Consider the following 26,026-nt stretch of genomic DNA (forward strand, 5'->3'; position numbering starts at 1 on the left):
ACAGCAGAATTGAGCTTCACAGCTATAATATTCCCACAGCTGAAACTGTGTCCATTTCCACATCATGACTTAAATCCAGGAGCATTTAGAGGCAGGTCAGTCCCCAGGGACAGTTGTGTCACCAGTTCCCTTTTGGAAGTCTTCATACATTCATGGGTGTATGAAAATTTTTTCTGGTGGACAAAAGCCAAATGTGTAGAGAATTTACATTTTTTGGATAAAAGGTAATTTTTCCTTAAGTATATTATGAAAATGAGAATATGTTATTCTTTATCCCAATATTTTCCTGGGCCCCCTAATTGACCCTGGAACTGTAGCCCTCCTCTTGTTAGGCCTGCTCTAATCTTAAACCATACGATTTGCAGTCTGGCAGATTAACTACTGCACCATGATTAGCCTTCTTCTGAGAGACTTTCAATTTCATTTATTTTCTTCATTAAATATCATTTTGTCTGTATTTATTCCACAATTTCTTAATCTTTGATATATTACTATTACTATTCAGTAAGATTACTGAGAATTTACAGTTAATTTTCTGTTTTTCAACAAACAAAAATTTTAATTTGGAATTTATTACATTTTAGATCAAAACATTTGTAAATTCAACATACTTCTATTGCTTTACTTCATAAAACTGCAAAGTGTGAGAAGCATGTATATCAAAGTAAAAGTGTGCACAGAAAGAAAATATTTTATCAGCAATATAAGTAAGGTAATTTGTGCAACAGACGTTAATATCAAACCAAGACATATATTGGCACTACCAGGTAAACATTAACTAAGTTGTTAAGTTTTATTACTTTTCATTATGCCACTATACTCTTGTAAGGTTAGGTATTGAGACACTATATACATATATATAGTAGCCACAGTTTAAAATATGCAGACTCTGTGAAGTACAGAGATCAAACTTGCCATAAACTAATGTTTCCATATGTTTAGCATTCTCTGCAAGTATCAGTGCAATGCTCTTAACATATAATTGAAACATGCCACAAAATATCTGTTCACTGTCCTTTACAAGAATTAATTCTGTATTTTACATATAACAAATACAAAATATGTGATATCGGTTCATCTAATGCTATTAATTACGACTGACTAATTGGAATTAAGCACAAAGCTACACAATAGGTTACATGTGCTCTGCCCACCATGGATATTGAAACTTGATTTCTAGCAGTGCAAGTCCACAGACATACTGTTGTGCCACTGGAAGATGGATAACTATAAAGCAAACTGCACTCAAAATGTCATGTGAATGATATATTATTATTTATGTGTTCAGCATTACATACAGCTTTTGAAACTACACTTCTGTTTCTTTTTTCCTTATAACAATTAACTTTAAGGCTTTTAATGATAACCATCTATTCAACAACTTCAAGTAAATGATGTGTTTTGGTCATAATATATGTACATAATAACTTTATACAATAAAAAGATCTTGAATGTACTTTGTATTAAATAGAAAACTAAAGTTTATTGCTGGAGAGAAGCACCATTGTTGTGTATGCAATCTTCAGCAAATGTGTAAATCTATATACAAGTGTTTATTTTCATTTTTTGAGGCAAAAAAACAAAACACAAAGCAATTATAATGTGTTTTGGAAGAGTCGTTTTTTCTTCATGTAAAGAACTACTCTTAATTCCAAGAAGGTGCATAAGCTGATATTTTCACATCTTATACATTACTTTTAAAACTGCAATTATAAGTTCCAATAAAATAGTTCTATTTTAAATTATATATTCAACCATTTCTTGTGCATTAGCAACAAGCATGATAGAAAGTAGTAAATATTTTTTTAACTGGATCATCATTGATTGATTAGTAACTTTTGTCAGTGTCTGAAATTCTATTAGATAATGCTCTTAACGCTTCTTTGCTATTTTTATAAAGTTTTTTTTGACAATATTTCAAGTTTCTGATAGCTGTTTTAATTGTCTTTTAAACCTTGAAACTTTTATAGTCATTTTTATAATGTTTTCAACTGAAATGTGGGGCTCTTTGGAAACAAGCTAACTGTGGAAATGATAAAAATCCACTTGATAAAATAATTTAACAGTCAGTTGTAAAACATTAAATTGTTTACTATACATCAAGATATTCTCTACATTACAGGAAAATCTTAATTAAAAAACCATGTTTAAAGTCATAGTTCATCCAAGTAAATCACAATCTTTGCCAGTAATAAGCACTTCCTATAACTATAACAAACAATTTCCAATTAATTTTTCAACTTCAGTGTCAGATACAAAATATTTAATGTAGTATTATTAATATATTTATTTTGTATTTTGTAATTCATTTATCTCAAGGCTATCAAATGTTATGTTAGCAATCCATTAATGTAGAGGCTACGGAGATTTCTAGAAGGTCTAAGTGATAAACGTATAAATAGCTATGATAAAACGAGCAGAAATTGAGCAATCATAGAAAATGATAAAACGCTGTAGGAGTAGTGTTGGAAGAAGTGTGTTGGAAACGAAGGAGAAAGGGATGCAACACCAAGGAAATTTATCAGAATTACTGAGCAAAATATCCAAACAACACAAAATAAAATCTCCACATGTATCACCCTATACAATTTTCAAAATATACATCTGTCCTCATTCTTATTATGAAGCAATCAGATATTACATCCTCTGAAAAAGAAGATCCAAAAAATTCCATATCCCTAATCAATTTAGATATATTCATAATTAACCTTCTATGCTTAAGTAAACAGGGTGGTACTAAAATCTAATTATTCTCTTTAGATAGTCACACAATGACAAAATTTAAAAATATTACATTTATTTATTGTCAACATAACAAAATGTTCAGATGTTTATTCGTAATACACCAATCAGAAATCCCAAGTATGCACAATTATACCAATGTATGGATATATATCAGTTTGTTCATGCAAATTATAAACCTTATAAAATAGTATTTCTCTATCCAATTAGTGTTAACCTTTGCACTTAAAAACATAAGAGAAAAAAATAAACAAGAAACACCCGATAACTGTGGTCGACAAGTGTTACTACTACTTTCATTTAATACACTTTCTTCATTGAAAAAAACAAATAAAAAACAGGACTTTTCCAGTAAATCTAATGCACAATCAGAAAATGGCTTTAAATTGATTCACAAAGTTTCAGATATACATGCATCTCTAAAACTTTTTAAAATCAATTTTTCATGTATAATTTTGAAAAACAGAGTTATTGTTGTTTATTGAATGACTGATTTGCAAAAATAATGACATGGTGAAGTATCTTAGTAGAATTTAAAAATAAAAGTTTCCTTCTGTTCCAAAGTAAATAAATAACTGAGGTAAATAATAACTAATCAACCAGACCATGACTGGATGTACCAACAGCACTTAAGGATATAGAACTTCTACATCCATTTTCGTGTGCAGAAAAATCAATTTCCTTTGGTCAGTAACAGAAAAAAATTTCCTTTGGTCAGTAACAAAGCTACACACTTTAGTAAACTGTCCAATTATTAAAATAGAGCTAATAGTTGTAGTTATCATTAAAAATATTGCACAATTACATATAATCACATTTATTACTTAAATTGCCTTTCAATTCTGACATCATTATGACCTTGACAACTCAATTGAGAGATTTTTTCAAGTCAATTAGTATCTTCTCAGCTTTCTCTAAGTTTGTTTCCTCCTGTTAAAAGAATAAATATCAACTTCATTTCAATATATATTTTGAATACACACTCTTTACCTTTTCTAAACCATATCATTTTTTCTAAAAAGTTTATTCAATATACTACTATGCATTGATAATATTTAAAACATATGAAATTGAGATAAATCTAAACAAACTACAATTAATCTGATACCTACTAAATACAAAATTTTTAAGTACAAAATGTGATATTTTTTCATTTCTGCATTTTATACAATAAATAAATGCTCAACAACCAGAATATGCAAAAAAAATTATGGCCCCTGAAGTCCATGTTAAATGCATTATACTGTTATTACCCAAAATATATATATATATATATATATTTTAAAGCAATTACCACCAAAGTTGATTGTTTGTTTGCTTTTGAATTTCGTGCAAAGCTACTCGAGGGCTATCTGCACAAGCCGTCCCTAATTTAGCAGTATAAGACTAGAGGAAAGGCAGCAAGTCATCACCACCCACTGCCAACTCTTGGGCTACTCTTTTATCAATGAATAGTGGGTCTTTTAAGAAATTTGCAACAGCAGTTTTACTACACCCAATCTCACCAGCGATGGCACGTTGAGAGAGACCTTGCTTTTGCAGCTCGACAATTCTGCCACGTTCAAACTCTATCAACTTTTTATTCTTTGCCATGTTTTTACCCAATGTAACACAGGAGACATCAGTGGGAAATGTTGACAACACTAATGCTTGAACACAAATGACTAAAGGAAAGGCAGCAAGTCATCACCACCCACTGCCAACTCTTGGGCTACTCTTTTATCAATGAATAGTGGGTCTTTTAAGAAATTTGCAACAGTAGTTTTACTACACCCAATCTCACCAGCGATGGCACGTTGAGAGAGACCTTGCTTTTGCAGCTCGACAATTCTGCCACGTTCAAACTCTATCAACTTTTTATCCTTTGCCATGTTTTACCCAATGTAACACAGGAGACATCAGTGGGAAATGTTGACAACACTAATGCTTGAACACAAATGACTAAATTTCGTTATGTGTTCACTGATTAACACTTCATTTCAGTATGGTCTTGAACTTTTGACCAGCTAGTATTTAGGCTAATTTCATTGTGTTCACATTTCCCATATTAAATGCTAAAAGTTTTTTTTATTTTTATTTCCCCTTTCTTATTGTCATCTTTCGAAGCTCTATTCATATAAGTGGTTGAGTCTAACAACGCAAAGTGGATATTTTTTCTTTATGTTCATTGACCTTAAGATTTTGGCAAGCAGTGTATATCATTGTTGTTACCATGAAAATATTTTAATCCTATTTTCCATTGTGCAACATTTTACCAGTTTATATTGTTACCTCAGCATTTGTTTTGTTAGTCTATAATCCATATACTATATAAAAATACAATTTCCACATAATTACTTATTGAATTTCTTGAGAATAAATCAGTAAATTTCACTTTCAGTTGAAAAATGTGTATTATAAAATTACATAAGCTAAGTAAAACTAGTTTCACATTTCTACTTATAATAATTAGAGCACAGTTCAACCTATGTATCTAGGTGCATAGTAATGATTCTACATACAGGATTTAGCTTTCTGCCAAATTTATGGTATTATCAAAACCTTTCTACATGCCCTTAAATCATATTAAATATAAAATCTGTTTCAGATTAACAGAAATAGGAAGTAAAAATTTCCTGTTCTCCATGTATAAAAATAATAATATATGGTATATAAAAAAAAGAAAAGCATGAGAAAACATTCCACTGGTGGATATTAATTTGAATTAAGACCTTTAAAACTGAAGCATATATTGATATTTTAATGAGTATTTTGGGGATAACTTTACTGATGAATTGTTTCCATAGTCACTGGACTAAAACTGATAACTTAGAAGCATAAGGGTAAAAAAAATAATACAGCAATCTAAAACACTACACCTGTATTGATAGCTTTTCCAGAAAGCACTGGTTCAAATTTCACTTGAGATTGAATCTTATTTTTAATTTATTTTAGAATAATAATAATAATAAAGTGTTATAAAAAGGAGCCAATTAAATTATAGAAAAGGGTAAATTATATAAATATATTATGTAAAAGTGAGTACATTAAACATGAAAACAAAAGTGGAAAACTTATTTTCTTTTATATTGCAGCTAGAATATAAAGCACCATGAATATACAAGAAGATAGCCAAGTTTTGTTCAATATTTTCATGTTTATCATTTATAACCTTATTAACACTTTCCAGATGAAAGGAGCATCAAATTTCAATTGCATAACGCATAGAACCTTCTAAAATTATAGCTTAAGTTATTGTTGTTTTTAAGGGAAATGTTTTCTATTTTCTATATTTTATGACTAATTGCAACTATTATTATTAATGTACAACTTAATGAGATGCTTAAAACTAAGAAACATACATCCCTTTGATTTTCATAAGATAATCTTGATGTATCTTCTTTTGGTTATATTTTTATTTGTATGCCTTTACATTTTAACAAACAATTTATGTTTAATGTGTTATTTTATTTTCTTGTTCTTTAGTGTTGTTATTGTGTTTTTTTAATCAAAACACATGTTCATGGGTGTCCTTGGCCAATACTACAGTATCATGGGCTGAGACACTTTAGTCAGCAGAACAATTGCTAACCCTCATGAACTGAAGAGATGGTTTATAATTTAAAAGAAAAAATAATTCTTTCAAACATGTATTTTGAAATATAACACACAATTAACTAATATATATAAAACTAAAGCCTAAATACAATTCAACTAACAAACAAATTTATAGGTGAGAAACAATGCTAAAGTACAAGCAATGACAAAAATGGAAAAAGTACCAATAGCATTTTGACTAGTTCTCTATGGAAATATTCACACTAATATTAAAATAACCCTTAAGAAATCATGTTTTGAAATGCACTCTTCTATTGATTATAAATATCTAGCTCCAACAGTACAAATGTTCTATTTGAGCATAGCTTCTGTCAAGAGTCATAAGACATTTATTTCTTTTTTTTCCAAAGGTACCCTAAGGATCTTGAAAGAAGCATATGCAATCAGAGCAATTAATCTAGTTTCTGTCTACAAACAGAAGTATTCAAGTTACAGAAAAGTTAAGACTTATTTCTTAATCTACATTATTTATACCAAAAACCTTTTTAAACTCAACAGTTGTTTCATTTTAGGTTCCAGTGCAGAAAGTTAACTTTCAGTATATTTAAATATTCAATCTTACCTTGAAAAAACAGAAACGAATAAAGTCTTCTCCTAAATTCTTATGTTCATCACAGTAAAATGCACTAGACGGTATACCTTGAAGTTTCTAAAACAAGGATTATAAAACCTTTCCAGTACCTATTGTCAGGTACTTATTTTAAATATATAATTCTATATTAAATACAGTAATCACTTTTAAAATATTGTTATGAAAATTATTCTGTTGGGTTAATATTAAAGCTTACCTAAAAATATGAGACACTGTTTATTCTATTGCAATAACAAAAATTACCCCAAAACAGTTTTTTTAAACCTTCATATCATGAATTATTGTTTGTTAGATCAGGGGTAGCCAACCTTCAGCAGAGAGAGAGACAGAATTTTGCAACACACATTACAAAAAAGAGAATCTAAAATTTATTTTGCCACAGAAGAACACAAGTAACTTTGGCAAAGTATGAGAGGAAAATGAGGTTCCCAGCTGTGCCATCTCAGTGGTTCCAGATAATACAAATGATCTTATTTATATATATTGGAACATCATTTTAACTATATGTTTTCACAGATTTTCTTATGCTCCATAAATCAAATGTGTTACTTTAAATTTCAGGAGTAGTGAAATATGCAATAACAAAGAAGCCACAGGTTAGTCATCCATGTTAAATGACAAACTTATAGGGGTATTCCATGTTACAGACATTTCATATCAATATTACAGTGCAGATCTATCTCACTATATCATGAAATATTACGAATTAATAAAGTGTACAGTTCTGTTGTTTTATTAATTTTACCTTCTAATCACAATGTGATAGGCCTTATAAAAAAAAATCAAATAATTCCAAACAAAAAACATTAAATTGACCTTGTATTTTAACAATTCCTAAGTTTTCCAAGTACACATGAAAATGCAAAACTTGCACAATAAATATCAGCAACAAAATTAATGACAGAAATAAGTTACAAACTCTCAATATTTATTACCATCGTAGTATGAATTTTATTTCTAACACAAACATATAAACAGTTAAAATCAGATATTCTCTTCCCTAAGCTCATGAAATAGCAAAAAACTAAACACACAATATTTTAATTCCACTGAATTTTTTGCATTATGATTTGTGAACCACATCTAAATATAAATAATCCTAAAATATACCAATGTTCTAACCTTATTTCTAGATAACCACTTCACAAATCGATAGTCCTTTGTTCCTTGTTCCGAGTCGAGGTTTACTTTGGATCCTTGAAATGCAAGTTGAAAAAGATTATTATAAATTTACTTCTTAAAATTAAATTTCCTTTTTTTTAAGAACTCTTTTAGTGTGTGTGTATAATCACCATAGATAAATGTTTTTATTACTAAAGCGAACTTAATTTTGTAAATACTTGTTATACTGTTGGATGCTATGTTTTCAGTATTTTAAATTAGATTATTGTTTATCACAAGAAGTTTGCCATGATGATGCAAGACACAATTTTCATGAATGTTAAAGCCTCTGTAGAATCTGGTAGTTTCCTGTATTACATACATACAAAATTACTGTCTATAGATATGAGACTTCATGAATGAATAAATTAGTTAAGTATCAGTGACAACTTGCACAGTGAGAGCTGGTGTGTCTGTCATTCATTTATTAAGCAAATTCATTAGTATGATTGTTAGTAACAGATTAGTTGGGAAATTTTGCTAGTCAGATGTTGTGTATTAGTTTTGAAGTTGTTGTTCAGAAGTTATGTAGAAGTTAGACCTAACAGCGACACAGCAAATGTTACTGAACAAATGTAAGAATTTATCATTACATGGACTAGAAATGACAAGAACAAAAACATTGCAACAAAGGTTTCAGAAGTTTGATTATTTTAGTGAGAATAAAATAGAACATTGACAAAACTTCAAGATAACAAAAACATAAACGAGACTGAAAATTTATTGGATCCAATTAAGCTCTAAAATGGAAAATCCAAAGACCGAGAAAAAACTTAAAGATAAAAGAATATCAGAGTTAAGAGATTGGATTTAAGAGAGGAGTTAAAAGGAAAAAGAGTTCTAATACTAAAATAAGAATCAAAATTTAAAATTAATCCAAGAGACAAGATTTATGAAGCAATTTATAAATGCACAATGAGATTATATCAAGACGACCAACAAGTACAGAAATATTGTAATAATAGAATTAAAGAAATACAGAAACATCAGTGAGGTAGAAAATAACACCAAAGATAGAATATAATGATGGAAAATGAATTAGTAAATGCTGAGAGCAAAGTAGACACCTCTTTCTGCATCCATCTCCAAGAATTTCAACTTAAAATGCCATTTACTACATAAAATAGAAGAGAATAAATTATTTGGTCTGCATCCATTACCACTACTGGTGTACCCTGGACTGCTTTAGCAATGCAATTACAGAATTCAGCTCCTTGTTCTGCACAAGAACCTGATGAGGTAAGAAATGAAAGACTTGAAGCAATGACAGAGTCGGCTATAACAAGAAGTTTGAAAGAAACTAAAGGGGAAAGAGATAGAAGTTAACATTTTTGTAAACTGAAAGTGCATTTCCAATAATAACTCTGCTGACATTATAGCTATTCTTTGATCTCTGGCATTTCAGCTTTGCCCATATAAGTACTGGATATCTTTTTGATTTGCTTCAGTATTATACACCCCACTCAAATGCCTTTGGTGGTATCCTATCCACCTAAGTCAATGCACCATCTGTCCTGGTACTGTATTATAAGCACCTCATTCAGATAATGTGTTTTGAGATAGATGCTTTCCAGACTACACTAGTATTCAGTGATGGTTACAATATCAATTACTATTCTGTAATGGAAAGATAGTTATAATTTAATAGTTTGGAAAAAACAAACAAACATAACCTTCAAACTTGAGAATTCATGGTAAGCTAATAATTTACTGCAAAAGTTTTCTATATTTATAGGTTAATGTTTAGGAAAAAAATAAATGTAACACTATTCTGAAGGCAATTCAGAATATGCTGCAATATGTGTAGAAAAAAACTGAATCACATTCTTATTCATAAGTAATAATTTGAAGAAACTGAGAACAGAAAACTACATTCATATAAAAGATGCTGTGAAAAGATGAAAATGCCAGGAATGTTGGGCAAATGGTGATTTTACCTTCAAGTATAACAGGAGACTCCAGATATATGCATGAATGCATGTAAGATGCCATGTGTTACGTTAGGAAGTATAGATGCCCTGACCTGTTTATAAATATTTACCTGCAATCCAATTTGGACAGAAAATATCATTAGAATTATTATGTAATCATAAATCTCAAAACTGCCATAATATAACTGCTCACATCTTAAAATCAAATATTGTGAAACTAATGCAACTTTTAAACAAAACATGAAATCTTTGGTTACACACAATGTGACATATATACTACTGAACGGGAAAATAAAGGAGGATTTTCACATGCACAGATACTAATTTGGCTTAAAGAAAAAATCTGACACAATCAAACTGATGATGTAACTTCTGCAGTTATCAAATCAAAATGATACCATTTTGTTTTAAATTGTGAAAAAGCATATTATTCATTGTGCACGTGATTCATCATCAGCATAAATTCCCATACAAGAAGAAGAAAAATGTGCTAAAAGATTTCCAAAAGCTTTCCCCAAATAGACAGAAGCAGAAATTGATGGATATTCACCTAATAGGAGGAAAGAGCCAGATGATAGAGGACACAGCATTCATATGAAGGAATTTAAAATTGATAATAGGTGGATTGTACCTTATAAACTTCACTTCTTTTGAATTATGTTTTGAAATTTATTATTGAAAATAAACAAAAACTGACAGAAGATCATGATTTTGGTAATAAACATATCCTTAACAATGGTGAAAATGATAAAGGTGGTACAATATCTCTTGATGCTCCAGATGGAAAAGGAAAAACATTTGTGAGTAACCACCTTCTTGTAAAACATAGATCACAAAAACACACTACATCTCATTCAGTTTATAAGTTACCTCTTAATGTTAAACAGTATGCATGTGGTATAAGGACAGACCAAGGGTTAGAACTCATCAACACCCATTTATATTGTCAGAAGAAGAAATAACAGTCAATGTGGTATATATCAAGCTTTAGATTTAGACAAAAATTATAAAAATAGTGTAAAAATTAAATGTTTTAAATAAATGTTCTTTGGGTACCTCATAGGGAACAGGTAATTCAACTAGTTGTATACAAATACCAGACTAAAGATTTAAATTAATCAGCTTTTTATCAGTTAATAAACTACAGTAAAAAGCTCATGTGACTGATTGAATTAGTAACTTTGTTAGTCTGTCTGTTACTAGTTGATTAACAAAGAAATTGTGCAAGTAATTTTACAAATAAATAAGATGTTATTTTCAGAGTTTCTATTGAAATAATGTTTAAAAGCTAATTTCACCAATGAATGTAACCTGTAGCAAATATTATTTAAGAAACAAATTAATTCATTAATATTACAACAATCCACTTAATGATAAAACAAACCACAGCAATATTACTTTGTAAAAAATATGTAAGAGTAGATTCCATAAAATGTACAATCCCAGAAGTTTAATTCTTAACATAAGAATACCTTATTAAATACCTATTTCTGAAAAATCAGCAATCATAAAATAGCCTCCTTCTGGAACAGTAGGTGCCATTCCGACAGCAGTTAAAAATTTGGCCATGCGGTCTCGTTTACGTTCTAATGTCTCTACAAGGTCTTGCCAATAGCTATCTGGAGTTCCCATACGTTCCATTTCCATTTCAAATCCAATAGCTACAGCCTCCTACAACAACATGTGGATGTACAAATTAAAAGTAATGTAACTGTAAACAAATAGAAACCCTTTCCCTTTTACCTCCTTGTATAGGGTATCCTTTAATGTGCACAACACAAAGTTTTAGTGTCTTACACTTAAACTTTTATAAAACTACTTTTTGTTTATGCTACACCAATTAGTATAACATAAAACCTTAGCTAATAATCCATATTATAACAGTATACAAGTTTTAAGTTCTTAATTCTACAAAGCAATATTAAAAACAATAACCAGAATTTACCCAAATCTTCTCAATTTCTCTATCACCCTTTCAAAAATACAAAAACCAATCTCAATTTTTATTGATGGTTATCAAGTCAGTCAAATTGACCAATTCTGTTTTGAGGAAGGACAGACAAAATAAACAGATAAAATATAAAATTTTACTGAAAAAATAAACTTCTGAAATGTATTTAGGAAGTTTAAGAAATTACACAAAGGAAATTTGAGATTTTGAAATAAAAGTATTTTTACATCTTAATATAAAAATTACTTTTCACACAGACTATTCATAACAAATATTCAATATATTCGTGAACAAATCTTCATTTTAGTTTATTAAAAATAATTCAGCGCAGAAAGCCCTCTAGTAGGTTTGCGCGAAATTCAAAACAAACAAACAAACAAACAAAAAAAATACTTTATTGAAAATATGATTTTTTGTACATAAAAGACTTATGTTAACTGAAAGAATGCCAAATTCTGTAATGACATACACACTGTATTGAAAATTAGATGTATTAAATATATAAAAAACTTTAAATGATTACAAAGAGATCACATGGTCAATCAAATTGACCAAGCCCATGTTGTGAGTTAAAAAAAAAATCAACTGATTTACCTGGCATTATTGGATTTAAGAACCACAGTAATACCTCACGAATCAAAATTTTCTATGCCTATTTATTTTAATTCCACTAATTTTAACAGCTCAATGTCTGAAATTAATATTTTAAAATTAATTCTTATTAGCTGCCAAAATATAAATCCATACGCCTGGTTGGAAAATATTCTGATATATTGAAGACAAGAATGACACTTTGCAATACCTATAATTACATTCTAAAAATCAAACCACTTCCTTTCAATATATTTTATACTTGCTGTTAAACTCATTCATATATATTTAAATTTTAAAAGCTGAACATCCAAGTGATATATTTTGACAAATCAAATTGACTTAACTGGTAATGAAGTTTTTATCCTAACATGACATTTAAAGATAATGTTTATGATTTTATTACTTAAAACTAAGCAAAAAATCCAAGATTTATGAAAATTCACATTATCAAAAAGACATTCATTACATTGAGTGAATAAGCATGGTTATCTTACCTGGATTGGAGTGGCACAAGTATACACACAGTTCTGGTGAAGTAACTGTGGAGGTCGTGTTAGTTCATGGGGCCATACAGCCAGCCTAACTGTATTGAAAAAAATAATGTTTTTATGTTTTAAATCAGTACCTTTAAAAATTCTATACTCAGTTACAAGATACAGTTTAACTTACCCAATCTCAGGATGTCACTAATATCCACGTTTTCGTTCTCACAATGGAAATATTTAACTAAACTGCATGAAACTTAATATAAACTTAATAACTATTTTCATCCTCTTTTGCTTTGTAAAAATGTTAAAAATTTCATTGTGAGACTGTTTTGAAAGAATAAAAAAAACCTTTAAAAACCTCCTTTCATTCTAGAATTTAAAGTCTTTACTGTTGATAACAAGTTCCATTTTGTAAATCCATTCTTTTTCAACATGATTAACAATATTAAAATACTTTTTTCACACATTACTTTGCTGACTTCATTAGTTATAATTTCCCAATAAATTACATAAAACACAACAAAAACTGACAGATTATTTAGTAACCTACAGTGTGTTTGGAAAGTCACTGTGCAGTTTTGTAATCATATACATATACAAGTGCACAGTGACTTTCCAAACACCCTGTATAATCTAATTTTTCACAATGTTGCCACTATTACCTTTTTTTCTTTTTCCAAGCTAGATAACAATATTTGACACAAATTACAATTTGTACATAATAAATACACAATGTTCAATAAATAAGTTCTTTTCCTTACTTACATTGTTTAATTGACTTAAAAAACATAAGGATTTGAAGCCTTGGGATATTTTGCCATCTCCTTAAATGAAGTCTTAACAAAGAAGGAAACACTCAAAACTTTCAGAGATATAACTTAATGTGGATACATTTTCAGAATCAAAAAGACCTTCTACAGAAATGATAAAAAAACTCTCAGAACTTGGTTCATTCTTAAACTTCCCAGAAGATTCCTTTGTTCATTTTTATAATAGCTACATTTAATCTCTTAAATTAGTGATTATTCATCAATATGCCGCAACATCATAAACGGGTGAAAAGAAAAGCTTGTTCCTCATCCTGAACAGCTGCTGAGTTGATGAACATGAAGACAACATTAATTCTGAGGTTTTTAATAACTCAAAGAATAACAAGGCTCCTGGAACAAACAATTCTCTAAAGATGGCTAATACCACTTATTCCTTTTTTCAGAAAAGGCAATGAAAGCTGATAGAAACCCTGATAAGAAAATGTCTTTTGAAAGTCTCACAAAAGAGACTTTGCAAATTCAGTTAACATACCATTTTGTTCCTTAGTCAACATGACTTCACAAGAAGAAACTCTCACCTTTCTAATCTTCTGACATTCTTTGAAGAAGTTACTGCTTATGTAGTTGAAGTTAGAAGGTATGGATTGATACATCTAGATTTTTAGAAAGCATGCAAGACAGTGCCACATAAAAGTATTGTTAAAAATTATTTCTCCAGTGATGTGGGATAAGTTGGGTCACTAAGTTGAAAAATAGGTGGATGAAAGAAATCAGTTACTATAAATGGAGTCTATTCACACTGGATTAACATCATAAGTAAAGTAACTTTAGAGCTCAGTGTTAAGACTTTCTCTCTTTGGCTTACATCAGTGATATGGTAAAAAAATGGTATCTGAACTATTTGAATTTAGTGATATTATTCTGGATATTGCTGGATGTGAGGACAATGCTGCTGCTTTATAAAATGGATTTAAATTATTTTATAAGATGGGTGAAAAAATACTAAATGGCAGATAGCATTATAATAAATGTAAGGTAAGGAATGTGGCTTATCATAATTTAAATTATAAATTTGATGGTGATGGTCTTAGCAATCTTATAGAAGAAAACAACCTTTAGTTTGATTGATCAGTCTCTTAATTCATCCAGTGTGCTGTTACCAGGTTCAAAGGAAGGCTACTAGGCTTGGAATGTAGAGGTTGTCATATAAGGTTGGGGTCTCTGAAATATTCTCTTGAAAAAAATCTAGAGTTAATCTTATTACTAAGGAAATTGAATGTTAACAATACATTATCTTTTTACACATCAAATATTGATGAGAGAAGGACAAGGGGACACAAATACCAGTCTTGGTAGGGTAAGAGTCATATTCAGGGCAGTTAGCCTTCAAATGTGCTGTATGCATTAAATTAAAACAAAGATTAGAGACATATATGTTTAAAGCATAAGGACTAGATTTGAGAGAGATCTCTAAATGTTATGATAATGTAATGTATGCACTGTGAAGATAATGTATTAGATCAGTACCTAAGAATTTACAATGTTTAATGTTTTCAATCACCCTTAATTATTGAGAATAACTTCAAGAATTTTATTATACACTTATTACCCCCACTTCTTAACATTCATCAGATCATCTCTGCCTCTGACCAACACAGGTTCCACCTAAATGATAGAGAATAAAAATATAGATTCAATGAAAGAAAACTGGCTTTAGCTTTCCTCTATGTTGATCCTTTTTGACTGTTTACTATTACACTTTTGTAAGTATGCACATTTATGAGGTGATGCATTTGGCTTCAAAAGTCAATCATATGTCCATTAATTTGATAATTTAAAGAAACTCCACATATCAATTTTGATTTAGATCCAGCTCCCCATCCACCCCAACATATTTCTCACTGGATTTGAATGAAGAGGCAGGACAGTCAATTTGACAACAGAAATAAGAGAAGTCTAAGGAATAGCAACCAAATCTCATCCCTGTAGGATAAGAGATAAAAAAAAGGGTTAAGCATCCTTATATTGACCCATAGCCTAACAATGAGTCAAGGCTTACTATGATTCTGTCAAGAATTTCATACAATTTTTGTATTAATTTTTTTCCCTTTACAATCTTGACTACAATAAATACTTTCTATCTAAAGACATTTTTTTTTTAAATTTTCTGTACTCTAGTTCCTATCTCTATGCATTTCTTTTGGATTCAATGAAGCTATATTTATAATCACAGAGTAGGTCATCTTCAAAATTTCATTAAGAAAGTCTTTAAATTAATGTAAATATATATTATATTACTTTCTTTTCACTATAATTCATATTATCAGTCTCTATCATACTGGAAAACCAATGTCAAGTTTTTTTATAACTACAATCCTTCTCTGAATCTATCCAAGTAATCTTTAAGCTGAAGTTCCCCAATCCAAGACCCTAGCCTTCACGAATTTCTGAGATGTTTCATGAGTGAAAGCAGATCCAACATTAAAAGACAAGCCAAAGACTTATTGTACTGAAATAAGGCTCTGAAAGTGTACAATGTTGTGCTTCTCCTTAACCAAAAAATTCCACTTTTGAATAAATGAGCTCATTTTTACTATTTCACTTATAACACCATATAACTTATTAGCGAGTTTTGGCAACTTCTATTGATACAGCCATCTTCACACATTCCTGAACTGAACTCCAAGTCATTAATGCAATTTGGAACATGACATCAATAATCAATGAATTTAAGTGGCATTAAAGCTGTTTTGTTCTGTTAAGACTGAGCTTATGTTCTGTATGATGTCTACCTTTTGATGAAACTAAAATGTTGAAGACAAATATTTTCACTGGGTATTGGTTGCTTCTCTTCATAAAACATGTATACACCAGTATGCACTATGTTAAATGAACTTTTATGGCATTAAAAAATGTTTTTCATGCAGACTTCATTCTACATTGTAGATTTTGTACAGGTAATTGAAAAAGAAATTCTGATACTGTTAAAACTTAAACACAGTTAAAAAGGCCATTGGCCTTTAAAAATTTAAAATATTTGTAAGATGGACAGTGTTGTCATCGTTAATGGTACTATCCAAGATCAGGATAAACCCATAATAAACACTTGCCTAAAATGATACTGTCAGTCACAAATGTCACAACAGTAAAACGTGGGCTATTGCGACTTGAGTGTCACACAGACCACACACTGGCACATCAGTTCCAGATAATAGAAAACGATCAGTTAAAAAACTGTGACCAATGTGTAACCAAGTTAGGACAACTTTCTCCTTCTGATCCTTACAGAAGCAAGATGGCCAAAGAGCAAATGAAGGTTTGATCTGAAAAAACTTGTTATTGTGTTACTCACTTTAAGTCAACTGCCAACTGCCATGGAGCCAAGCCTTGAATACAGGACAGACTTAGCTGCAGTGTCAGTAAACTTGTTCCCATGAATACCAATGTGACCTGGTATCCAGAAAAACTGGGAAGAAACAGATGATAAAGATAAATGGGATAGTCATATTTGAATATCAATGAGAACAGGATGAGAACTAATGTGAAGTGAATTCAGGCCAGTAGAGAGCTAAATGAGTCAGTATGTCAGTATAACTAGTACACTTCATGTACTGTATAGCTTCTCTGTGATCCAAGGCAAGAGAAATGGCATACACTTTGGTAGTGAACACAGAAGCTGTAGAGGGGATCCTGTGTGCAACCACTGAACCACAACTAACCATGGAAGAGTTCACAGTGTCAGTTCTGACCAGTGAAGACAGCAATGTCACCCAAGAACAGACTCAATTCAGCCAACTGTGCCTGAATACAAAGGCAAAAAGGAGCAATGACAGGCTGTCTATTCTGAAAAAGCACAACCCACTGGGAAAGGAAGACACAAGTCAAAGTGGGATGCTGTGGTAAGAACTGAAGATTCGAAGTATAGAGAAATGAAAGTTGCAAACGGTGTAGAGAAGGTTCACAAGACTAGCTGTACAAACTCTAATCTGGAGAAGTGCACAGAGCCCCTATGCAGAGCCTAAGCCCCAGATATCATGTAATTTGATAAGCTGTCTACTGTGAAGCAATTTCAACTTCTCCAACTTTTTATGCATTTCTCAGAATGAAAGAGAGACTGTACACAATGAAAGATATTGAGTAAATAAAAGACACACATTGTGTGAACTTGCTCTGATGCTCAACTGTCAATTTTACTAGAGCTGAATTGAAAGTTTATCTCCTTAAAGATCTAATGATACTTACATACCAGGTAATGTCAGATTCACCCAAAGCAGCTGATCATTATCATTTACACATAAGAGATGTCGTAAGCTTGGAGGATATTGCTATCTAGATTCTTGCACAGTGTGCAACATTACAGCTACATCACCCATTGACAGAACATGCATAATCTCTAGAGAAGAGCAAAAGAACAGAACTACCTAGAATTAAATCAACTTCACGTCTTTCTTCACTATGTAGTTTGCGAAAACTGTAAATACTAGAATAACTTTTCATCATTTCTTCTTAAGCACAAATCTACATAGAGTTCTGCCCACCAAGTGTATAAAAACCCAGTTCTGTGTTACAAGCCCTTAGAGCTTACCACCAAACCACCAGTGGGAAACTAGTTTAAAAAAAAGTATATACCAACATAATATAGAAAATGAATGATGATATGTTTGTATCCTAACACAGCCCCATAATATTCAAAATAATACCTACAGGTATTTAAGTAATGGTTAAGATCAACTCTAGTGCTGTCTTAAGAATCTATATAAATTGAGACTTTAGTTTATTATTAAATGTTTTCCATAAATAAAACCAAAACAAATAGCAAATTAAAGCTTTATAAAACCTTCTTAATATAATCTTGTTAACAATAATAATGTCCTTCATCATTTTATTACTATTTTTATTAAGAAGCTGATGTATACAAAAAGTACATTTCTAAACTATGATAACACATCTTATTTATTATATACTGAGTATGTATATACTTTACATATACACTTTCTCACAATCATATTTAAATGTTAGTTCATGAACTTGTACCTGATCTGCAAGTTAACATTTTATACAAGTCTGTTCTGGACGTTATTCCAAACAACAGCTTACACCCTTTCTGTTCATTCTGTAATTCTATATACAGCACTAACTTTATATTTTAGTAATGAAAAATTTAAGAATATAATAAAATCTTCTGCTATAATATTTATTTTTCAAATGTACAGAATAAACTTGCTGAATATAACAGCTGCATATTTGGTTCTTTTGATTTTGTATTTTACACTTGATAAAATGGGTTCTGTGAGCTAATGGATTATTTCTCTTTTATACTTTACAAGTAAAATACCTGAAGTTCTTTCTTTTTAAAAAAATATATAATTTGAAATAACTTGTACAGCTATTTGGATTTATACCTCACTATTATATCTAAATATGTTTTTATGGACACTAGTTGATACAACTTAATTTTTTTTTTAACCAAAAGTCCAAATGAGATAAACAGCAAAACACAAATGAAACAAATGTTTATGAGTTGTGAGCAAAAATAAATATTAATGGTCAAGCTTATGTGTGTTTATTGAACAATAAAAGTAGTAAAAATAACAGAAAAAGTGAATTAAAGAAGCCCTGAAAACTTTACCTTCCATCCTGTAACACTGAATGTTTTCCCAGCACTTCCAACAGTTATTGTTCGTTCCCACATTCCTGGGAGGGTAGCTGAGAAAAGTTAAGAAGAAATTTTTGTTTACATGCAAGTGAGAGGAATATTCATTTACTAAAAATACAAAGCAAAAAAGGTTTTCTTCTCTTCAGCAAATTAAGAAGTTTTGGTATTTTACTTACGGTGCAAGTGATTAAGTTTTAAATTTCTACTTTAGAAATGTTTCACTTTATACCATATTCTAATTTGATTTTTAGTTCTTAGGCAAATTAGCCAGTGTCATTAAATATATTATAGAAAATATACTCAAATGGAAATGTACACAATGACTAACCACTTTATAAGAACTCTCTCAAATATATGTACAACACTAGTTTTGTATGCAAAATAAACAGATCTATCAGGGGTTACAAAATGCTAGCATACCATATATTTTCCACTTTGATATTTTAATGCAGAAATTAAAGAATTTGTTCTGCATAAAAACACATGGTCCAGAAAACCATCAAGCTGCTTTGTTCTAAAGGCCTTCAATTCCTTTGTTGTTCCCCAGAGATACCTGCTCCACCTTCAGGAGGTATTGTTATAATGCTGCATGTGCATTGTGAAAGAATATCAATGACAACAGTGTATATGCCTGATCGGGTAGAAGATAGTTACATATTAAGGTGTTGTAGACTCATGTGAAGGGAAGATAACTCAAGAAAAGGAAATATGTTGATCAACCTGGAAGTTCAGTAGCAGCCAACCACCTAGTCTCTATAAGACATGTACATACACGATTCTGTCCACTGAATTAATGACTATTTTCATTTTGTACATGTTCAGTTTGCTTATTTTTTTACTTTAACTCATATAAATTCAGACTCATTTTATAATTTAGCTGTCAAATCATCCCATTTTAAAATAGATCTAACTGACACTCTTTGAAAAAAATCAGTTAATCTGAGAAAATGGCATTGTAATCATATGATCACTCAGAAAGCAACTGGTACAAATAGAAATTTTCCCAATTTTCTAAGGAACAAGATGAAAGGTGAGTACATTTTTTTTATATTTCAGACTTTTTGGTAACCTTTTTAAGAAACATTTGCTATCAGAGTTTATCTTTAGTAGCAACAAAAAGGAGCTGTATCTGCAAGTAAGGAAAACTGGTAGTTAAATGATGAGGATGTACAACATATAAAGAGGCTTGAAAAGAGCAACCACATTTTCATTTTTCAACATTCCTTGAACAGTAACATGGCAAACTGTAAAAAAGTAATATGGCACCACCCAATAACCACTTGCTTCAAATACAAACAAAGCTTTAGTAGGGACTAACAGCAAACAGGGGTAAAATGGGTGTCTGAAAGCAAGATATGTACTCTGATGAGTCACTTTTTACTATCTTTTGTAGCACTGACTCTAGAATAAGATCCAAAGGCAGTACTTTGTTGTTCTTACACAGATGATATATAAAATGGCATGGTTTAGGTTCTTTTACAAAGGCCAATAATAATCTGAGTACACGTGTGCAAAAACCTGCTGTTTTTCTATGGTTTAAAAAAATATAGGGATATCAATTATCTTTGCTGGTTAAAAATTTCTCTAGATCTCATTCTATATGATCACCTCTGAGAAGTTGATTGTTGCAATCACCATCACAATCCACTGCTGATACCTTTCCTTGTAAAATGAGGTTAACTGATCAAGAACCTTTAAGGATTACATGGATATATTCTCTGTCAGGTAGGGTATCAGCTTAAGTTAGTAAAGTGATGGAAGATGGCCCAACCTCATTAGTTAAAAAAAGTGGCTAGTCAATGGAGTCCAGGAGTAACCCTATTGCCTCAGGTATACTTTACCGTGTATGAAAAAGTTTTTGTGTCTTATGCTCAAAATATTATTAAACTACTTTGTGTTTATTTTATACCAATTAATATGGCACTCAGCTAATAACACACTTAATAGTATACAAGTTTTAAGTTCTTACTTCTATAAAGAAATGTAAATTTTAAAAATCTTCTATTTCTCCTAGAGTTACATAGTAATACATTCTTTCTAAACATCCTCTCTTCCCTATTTTATCACCCCTCAAAATGAACAATTTTCAATTGTAAATTGCTTCCTATAATATTGTCACTACTCAAACAAAAATAAATCTGTATAGCACTACTCACACAAACCAGTCTGTATAGCCTTCAATTTTGTTTGGTCACAGAATTAGAAGTAAAAAAAATCACACCCCTCCTGCCACACCTACCTATCACATCCTCTTAGACTTTGTTAATGTGTTTAATAATACATTACTTATAATAAACAGAAACTCAAGGTTTACCCATCAAATGATGTATTGTATAATGTTATGTTCTGAACAGACAAACATCAACTTCACTCAGAGTACAAGCTAAATTATATACTATTATATATACACTATTAAAATATGGATTACTAGCTAAAATTTTATGCCATTTTAATAGCATAACATAAACAAAAAGTAATTTAATAAAATTCTGAATGTAAAACACTAAAACTTTGTGTAATGTGCAGCACAGAATATCCAGGATGACAGGTTAATTAAATATATTTAAGCTTTTATTTTACCCTACATTGTTGATATTGTAACAGAAAGTAAATGAAATATATGCTTCACCTGAAAAATATTTATGGTATTCACTTAGTAGGTTCTAGAATTTAGGCAATTACTTTTGTTCTTAACACTTATATTAATTAAAGTTTTAAGTTCATAATCCTATAAAGCAATATTTTAAAAAATCCTGAATTTCCCGTAGTGCGACATGACACATTTCATCTCAGCATGCCATCTATTTTATGCACTATCCCTCGAACGAGTACAAAATTAAACGTAAAATACTCTCTATAAAATCATCATTGCTCAGATAAACCACATTTATTATAGTCTTGAACTCTGTTTGGCTACAAAGCCATTGAATTTAAAATTAGAGCCTGTCTCATCCTCTCTTTCATAATTTGTTAACAGTTCACTCTTATGTTGAATTATATATTACCTATAACCAATAGAAACTCAAGGTTTTTATCTATGAAATGATATGTTGTATAATGTTATGTTCTAAATGGTTAACTGTCAATTTTGCTCACAGTATGAACATTGTTCCCATGAGAAAGTTAACAACTAGATTGGATGAATTTGTAATGACTGTTATCACAGTTAGAAAGCCAGTAAGTTTTTGAGAGGTCAGAGAATTTGTCCACTTTTTTGCAGAGCAAGAAAAAAGAAGATTGCACAAGTATTTTATTTATTGTTTTCATGCTTATTCTTTATGTATAACTATAAACACAAATAAAATGTAAAAATTAGGATATTTTCAGGTTTGTTAAGATTAGATTAAGTAAAATAAATAATAATAATAATATTTGTTTCACAAGGCACATATGAGAGTTGTTTGTACTAGCTGTAGTAGTTTGTAGGTAATGTAATTTGACAACATAATGTGAGCTGCACATAGTTGTAAATAACTTATAACAGTGTGGACAGTAGCTAGTCACGACTCAAAGGGCAATGGAACAATAACATTTAATTATAAATAGATGTATACCGTTACAAATTTAGAACTACTTAGGATAAACAAATGGGATTTCATATTACAATACAAGATAATTACAGAAAAAAAAAAAAAGTAACTTAGTTTTATTTTGATTTTTTTTTTTTTTTTGGTGGTTACAAGGTCGGTTAAACTGACCAATCACATTTTGAGTTACAGTAGAGAAAGCAACAGATAAACTATTAAATCTTACTGGAAAAAAAAAAAGGTTTGAAATATATTTAGGAGGCCTTAGGGATTACACATAGGAAGTTTGATATTTTTGAGATAAGGAAAAGTATTTTTAACTTTAACATGAAAATTACTTTGCACACAGAGTATTCAAAACAAATATTTGATATATTCATGGACAAATCTTTATTTTATTAAAAATAATTCACTAAAAAAATATGATATTTTGTATGTTAAATTGCATGAAATACTGTAAAAGTTTGTGAAGATACACATTACACTGAAAGTTAGAAGTATTAAATCTGAAAAAACAAGTTCATAGAGGTCATGTAGACCAAGCCTGTGATGAGAGAGTTAAATGTAAATTACTTTTATCGACTGACTGCTCAATGTAATAGGCAATTACATACTACGTAGTATAAGTACTTTATATTTCAAATATGCAACTTATAACACAAAATATTATCATGCACCAAAAGTATAATGTCCTACATTTTCTTTCTAACTAAGTTCTAAACAGGTTAAGGTTGATACTTCTCTTTCTATTTGCTATACATAATTCTATTATAAATGTTACAGAGAATTACTGACAAGCTTTTAAAGACAGGATGTGATAAGAGGGGTGCACCGAATGGGTTTGACTTTCTTGTTCACACCTCAGTAAAGCAAAACCTTTGGAGGCAATAAACATAATTATGGCTTGGCAATGTAATGTGCAATATATACAAAATTCAGATCATAGGTAGAAAAAAATTCAAAATGAAGAACTCGGAATAAAAAGGTATCACATGATACAGAGAATTCTTTTAAATATTTCTTTTTAAATTTAAAAATTAACATTTATACATTATTAAAACTTGACTTAAGTTACATTTTAATGCTAAACTTACTGACTTTCAATCATAAAGTTGTGTCATTAAATTTTGAATGTAACTGTAAAATGGTTGTGATAGATGCAGTTTGACCCACCTACACACACAGGGTTAAAATAAGATAATTAACACCTCCTGGATTGTCAAAAATGTAGCAAGTCCTTTTATTTTCAGATTAGAGAATATCTACAGAATCATGAGTTTTACTGATAAACATATTACATAGTTCCATAATTCTTGTATGTAAGAGAAAAAACAAAAATACTATTAACAGTTAGAAAATAATTGGTGAAAGAAAAAGGCATTTTACTATTTACTACTCATAGCTGATTGTAAAAACAGTACAAAAATATCTCAATTATCTTTATTAAGATTCTTTATTAAAATTTACAATCTAAGCTATCATTTAACAATTGTTTATAAAATTCATAATATGGGTTAATAAATACCAAAATAAAATTCTAACAAGTTTTACCATAATGTAACAAACAGTTTTGGATATCATAACGGTCATGTTTTTAACATCAATAGGTCCCTTCGAGTTAAGGACCATAACCTTACAATATATAAAAGTTTTGCCTTGAGAAAATAATAATGTCATGAGAGATGTTTGCAACATGTATAGTTCATTTAAAATTACTTATGTCATCACCTAAATTTTATGTGCATTCTGTTGAGTCCTAATTCGAGTATGAAATAACATTTTATAAACTTATTCTAAAATTTCACATATTATTTAATGATTTTGGTATTTAAAGATATTTGCTTTTTCCATTTCATATTAATATAAATTGTAAAAACTTCTATATTCACTATCTTAAAGTGACAGTTATACAGAAATTTAGTATACATTATCAAGCAATAATGATGAATAAAACATTCATAAATAATTCGAGAATTGATATTTACCCATGCGGATATGTTCCGACTCTTTGAAAACCAACCATTCATAAACCTCATCCATAACACAGATTACATTGTGCTTCTTGCAGAGTTCTGCTATCATCTCTAGCTCTGATCGAGTAAATATCTAAAGCAGAAACCAAGTTCTAATTTTGTGCCACAGATTAACTGTTCCAAACAAGTGCTAATGATATAAAATCAAGAACTAAAATTTCTGAATACCTTCACTGATTAAATACTTTAAAACTTGGATTATCAAGACAAGGTTGAGCAATAATACACACTTATTAGATCTTTCATATAGATCAATAACGCTTTAATTATTAATGGTGAAACTTTATTAATTAAAGTGTGTTTTTGCTCATCATTGTAAAAGCAATATATTTTATTACTTCAACATTTCCCCATTTTAATATTTTATTCAGAAATTCTCTTTAACTGCATTTCATTAACACAATAATCAATGTTGTTTTTAACAATATGTGACTTATGTCAAAAACACTTTTTCACTACTAGGATAATAACACTTACAAAATTAATGAGTCAATTCCTTACAGTTAATCACAAAATATATACATACATATATATATATACACCCACACACACATTTTTTAAACTTTAAGCTATTGCTTCCAAGTCTCAATAACTGTCTCATATTATAGTGCAATGTGTCTCTACTGTGTATTGTAAAAAGCAGCTTAAAATATTTTCTGTTTAGATAATAAATATCAATCCATATACTGTACAAGCATAGCTTCTTTCTAATTAATTAAAAAAATAAAGCATTCCACTTTAAATAAGTCACTTTATGTGGTTTGTCTGATTTGCTATGTGGCAAGAATGAACACTACTTGCCCAACCCCTAATTTGCCCATTAAATTTTTTACGTTTTCATATACTTTTAGTTCAATAGCCACAACTTACTAAAAAGTCTTAAAGTACTGGTAGTTCCACTATACCATAAAATGTCAGAACATAAGGATTCTATTGTAGGCTCATTAAAACTTTAACTGAATAAAAAAAATCATTCCTAACTTA

The 26,026-nt window shown here is 29.9% G+C and overlaps 1 protein-coding gene across 1 annotated transcript in view; it reads right to left on the reverse strand.

Annotated features, from left to right (window-relative positions):
• Window positions 1-2,780: 2,780 nt before the first annotated feature.
• LOC143226495 (kynurenine aminotransferase-like) overlaps window positions 2,781-26,026 on the reverse strand; it is a 99,405-nt gene continuing 76,159 nt past the window's right edge. The window contains 8 exon segments of the mRNA XM_076457524.1: window positions 2,781-3,672; window positions 6,902-6,988; window positions 8,054-8,127; window positions 11,508-11,694; window positions 13,063-13,124; window positions 13,127-13,151; window positions 19,456-19,532; window positions 24,995-25,115. Of these exon segments, the coding sequence (XP_076313639.1) occupies window positions 3,610-3,672; window positions 6,902-6,988; window positions 8,054-8,127; window positions 11,508-11,694; window positions 13,063-13,124; window positions 13,127-13,151; window positions 19,456-19,532; window positions 24,995-25,115 (696 nt within the window). The 3' untranslated portion in view covers window positions 2,781-3,609.

Source organism: Tachypleus tridentatus, chromosome 1 (genome assembly GCF_004210375.1).
Source record: "Tachypleus tridentatus isolate NWPU-2018 chromosome 1, ASM421037v1, whole genome shotgun sequence".
Classification (NCBI taxonomy): Eukaryota; Metazoa; Arthropoda; class Merostomata; order Xiphosura; family Limulidae; genus Tachypleus; species Tachypleus tridentatus.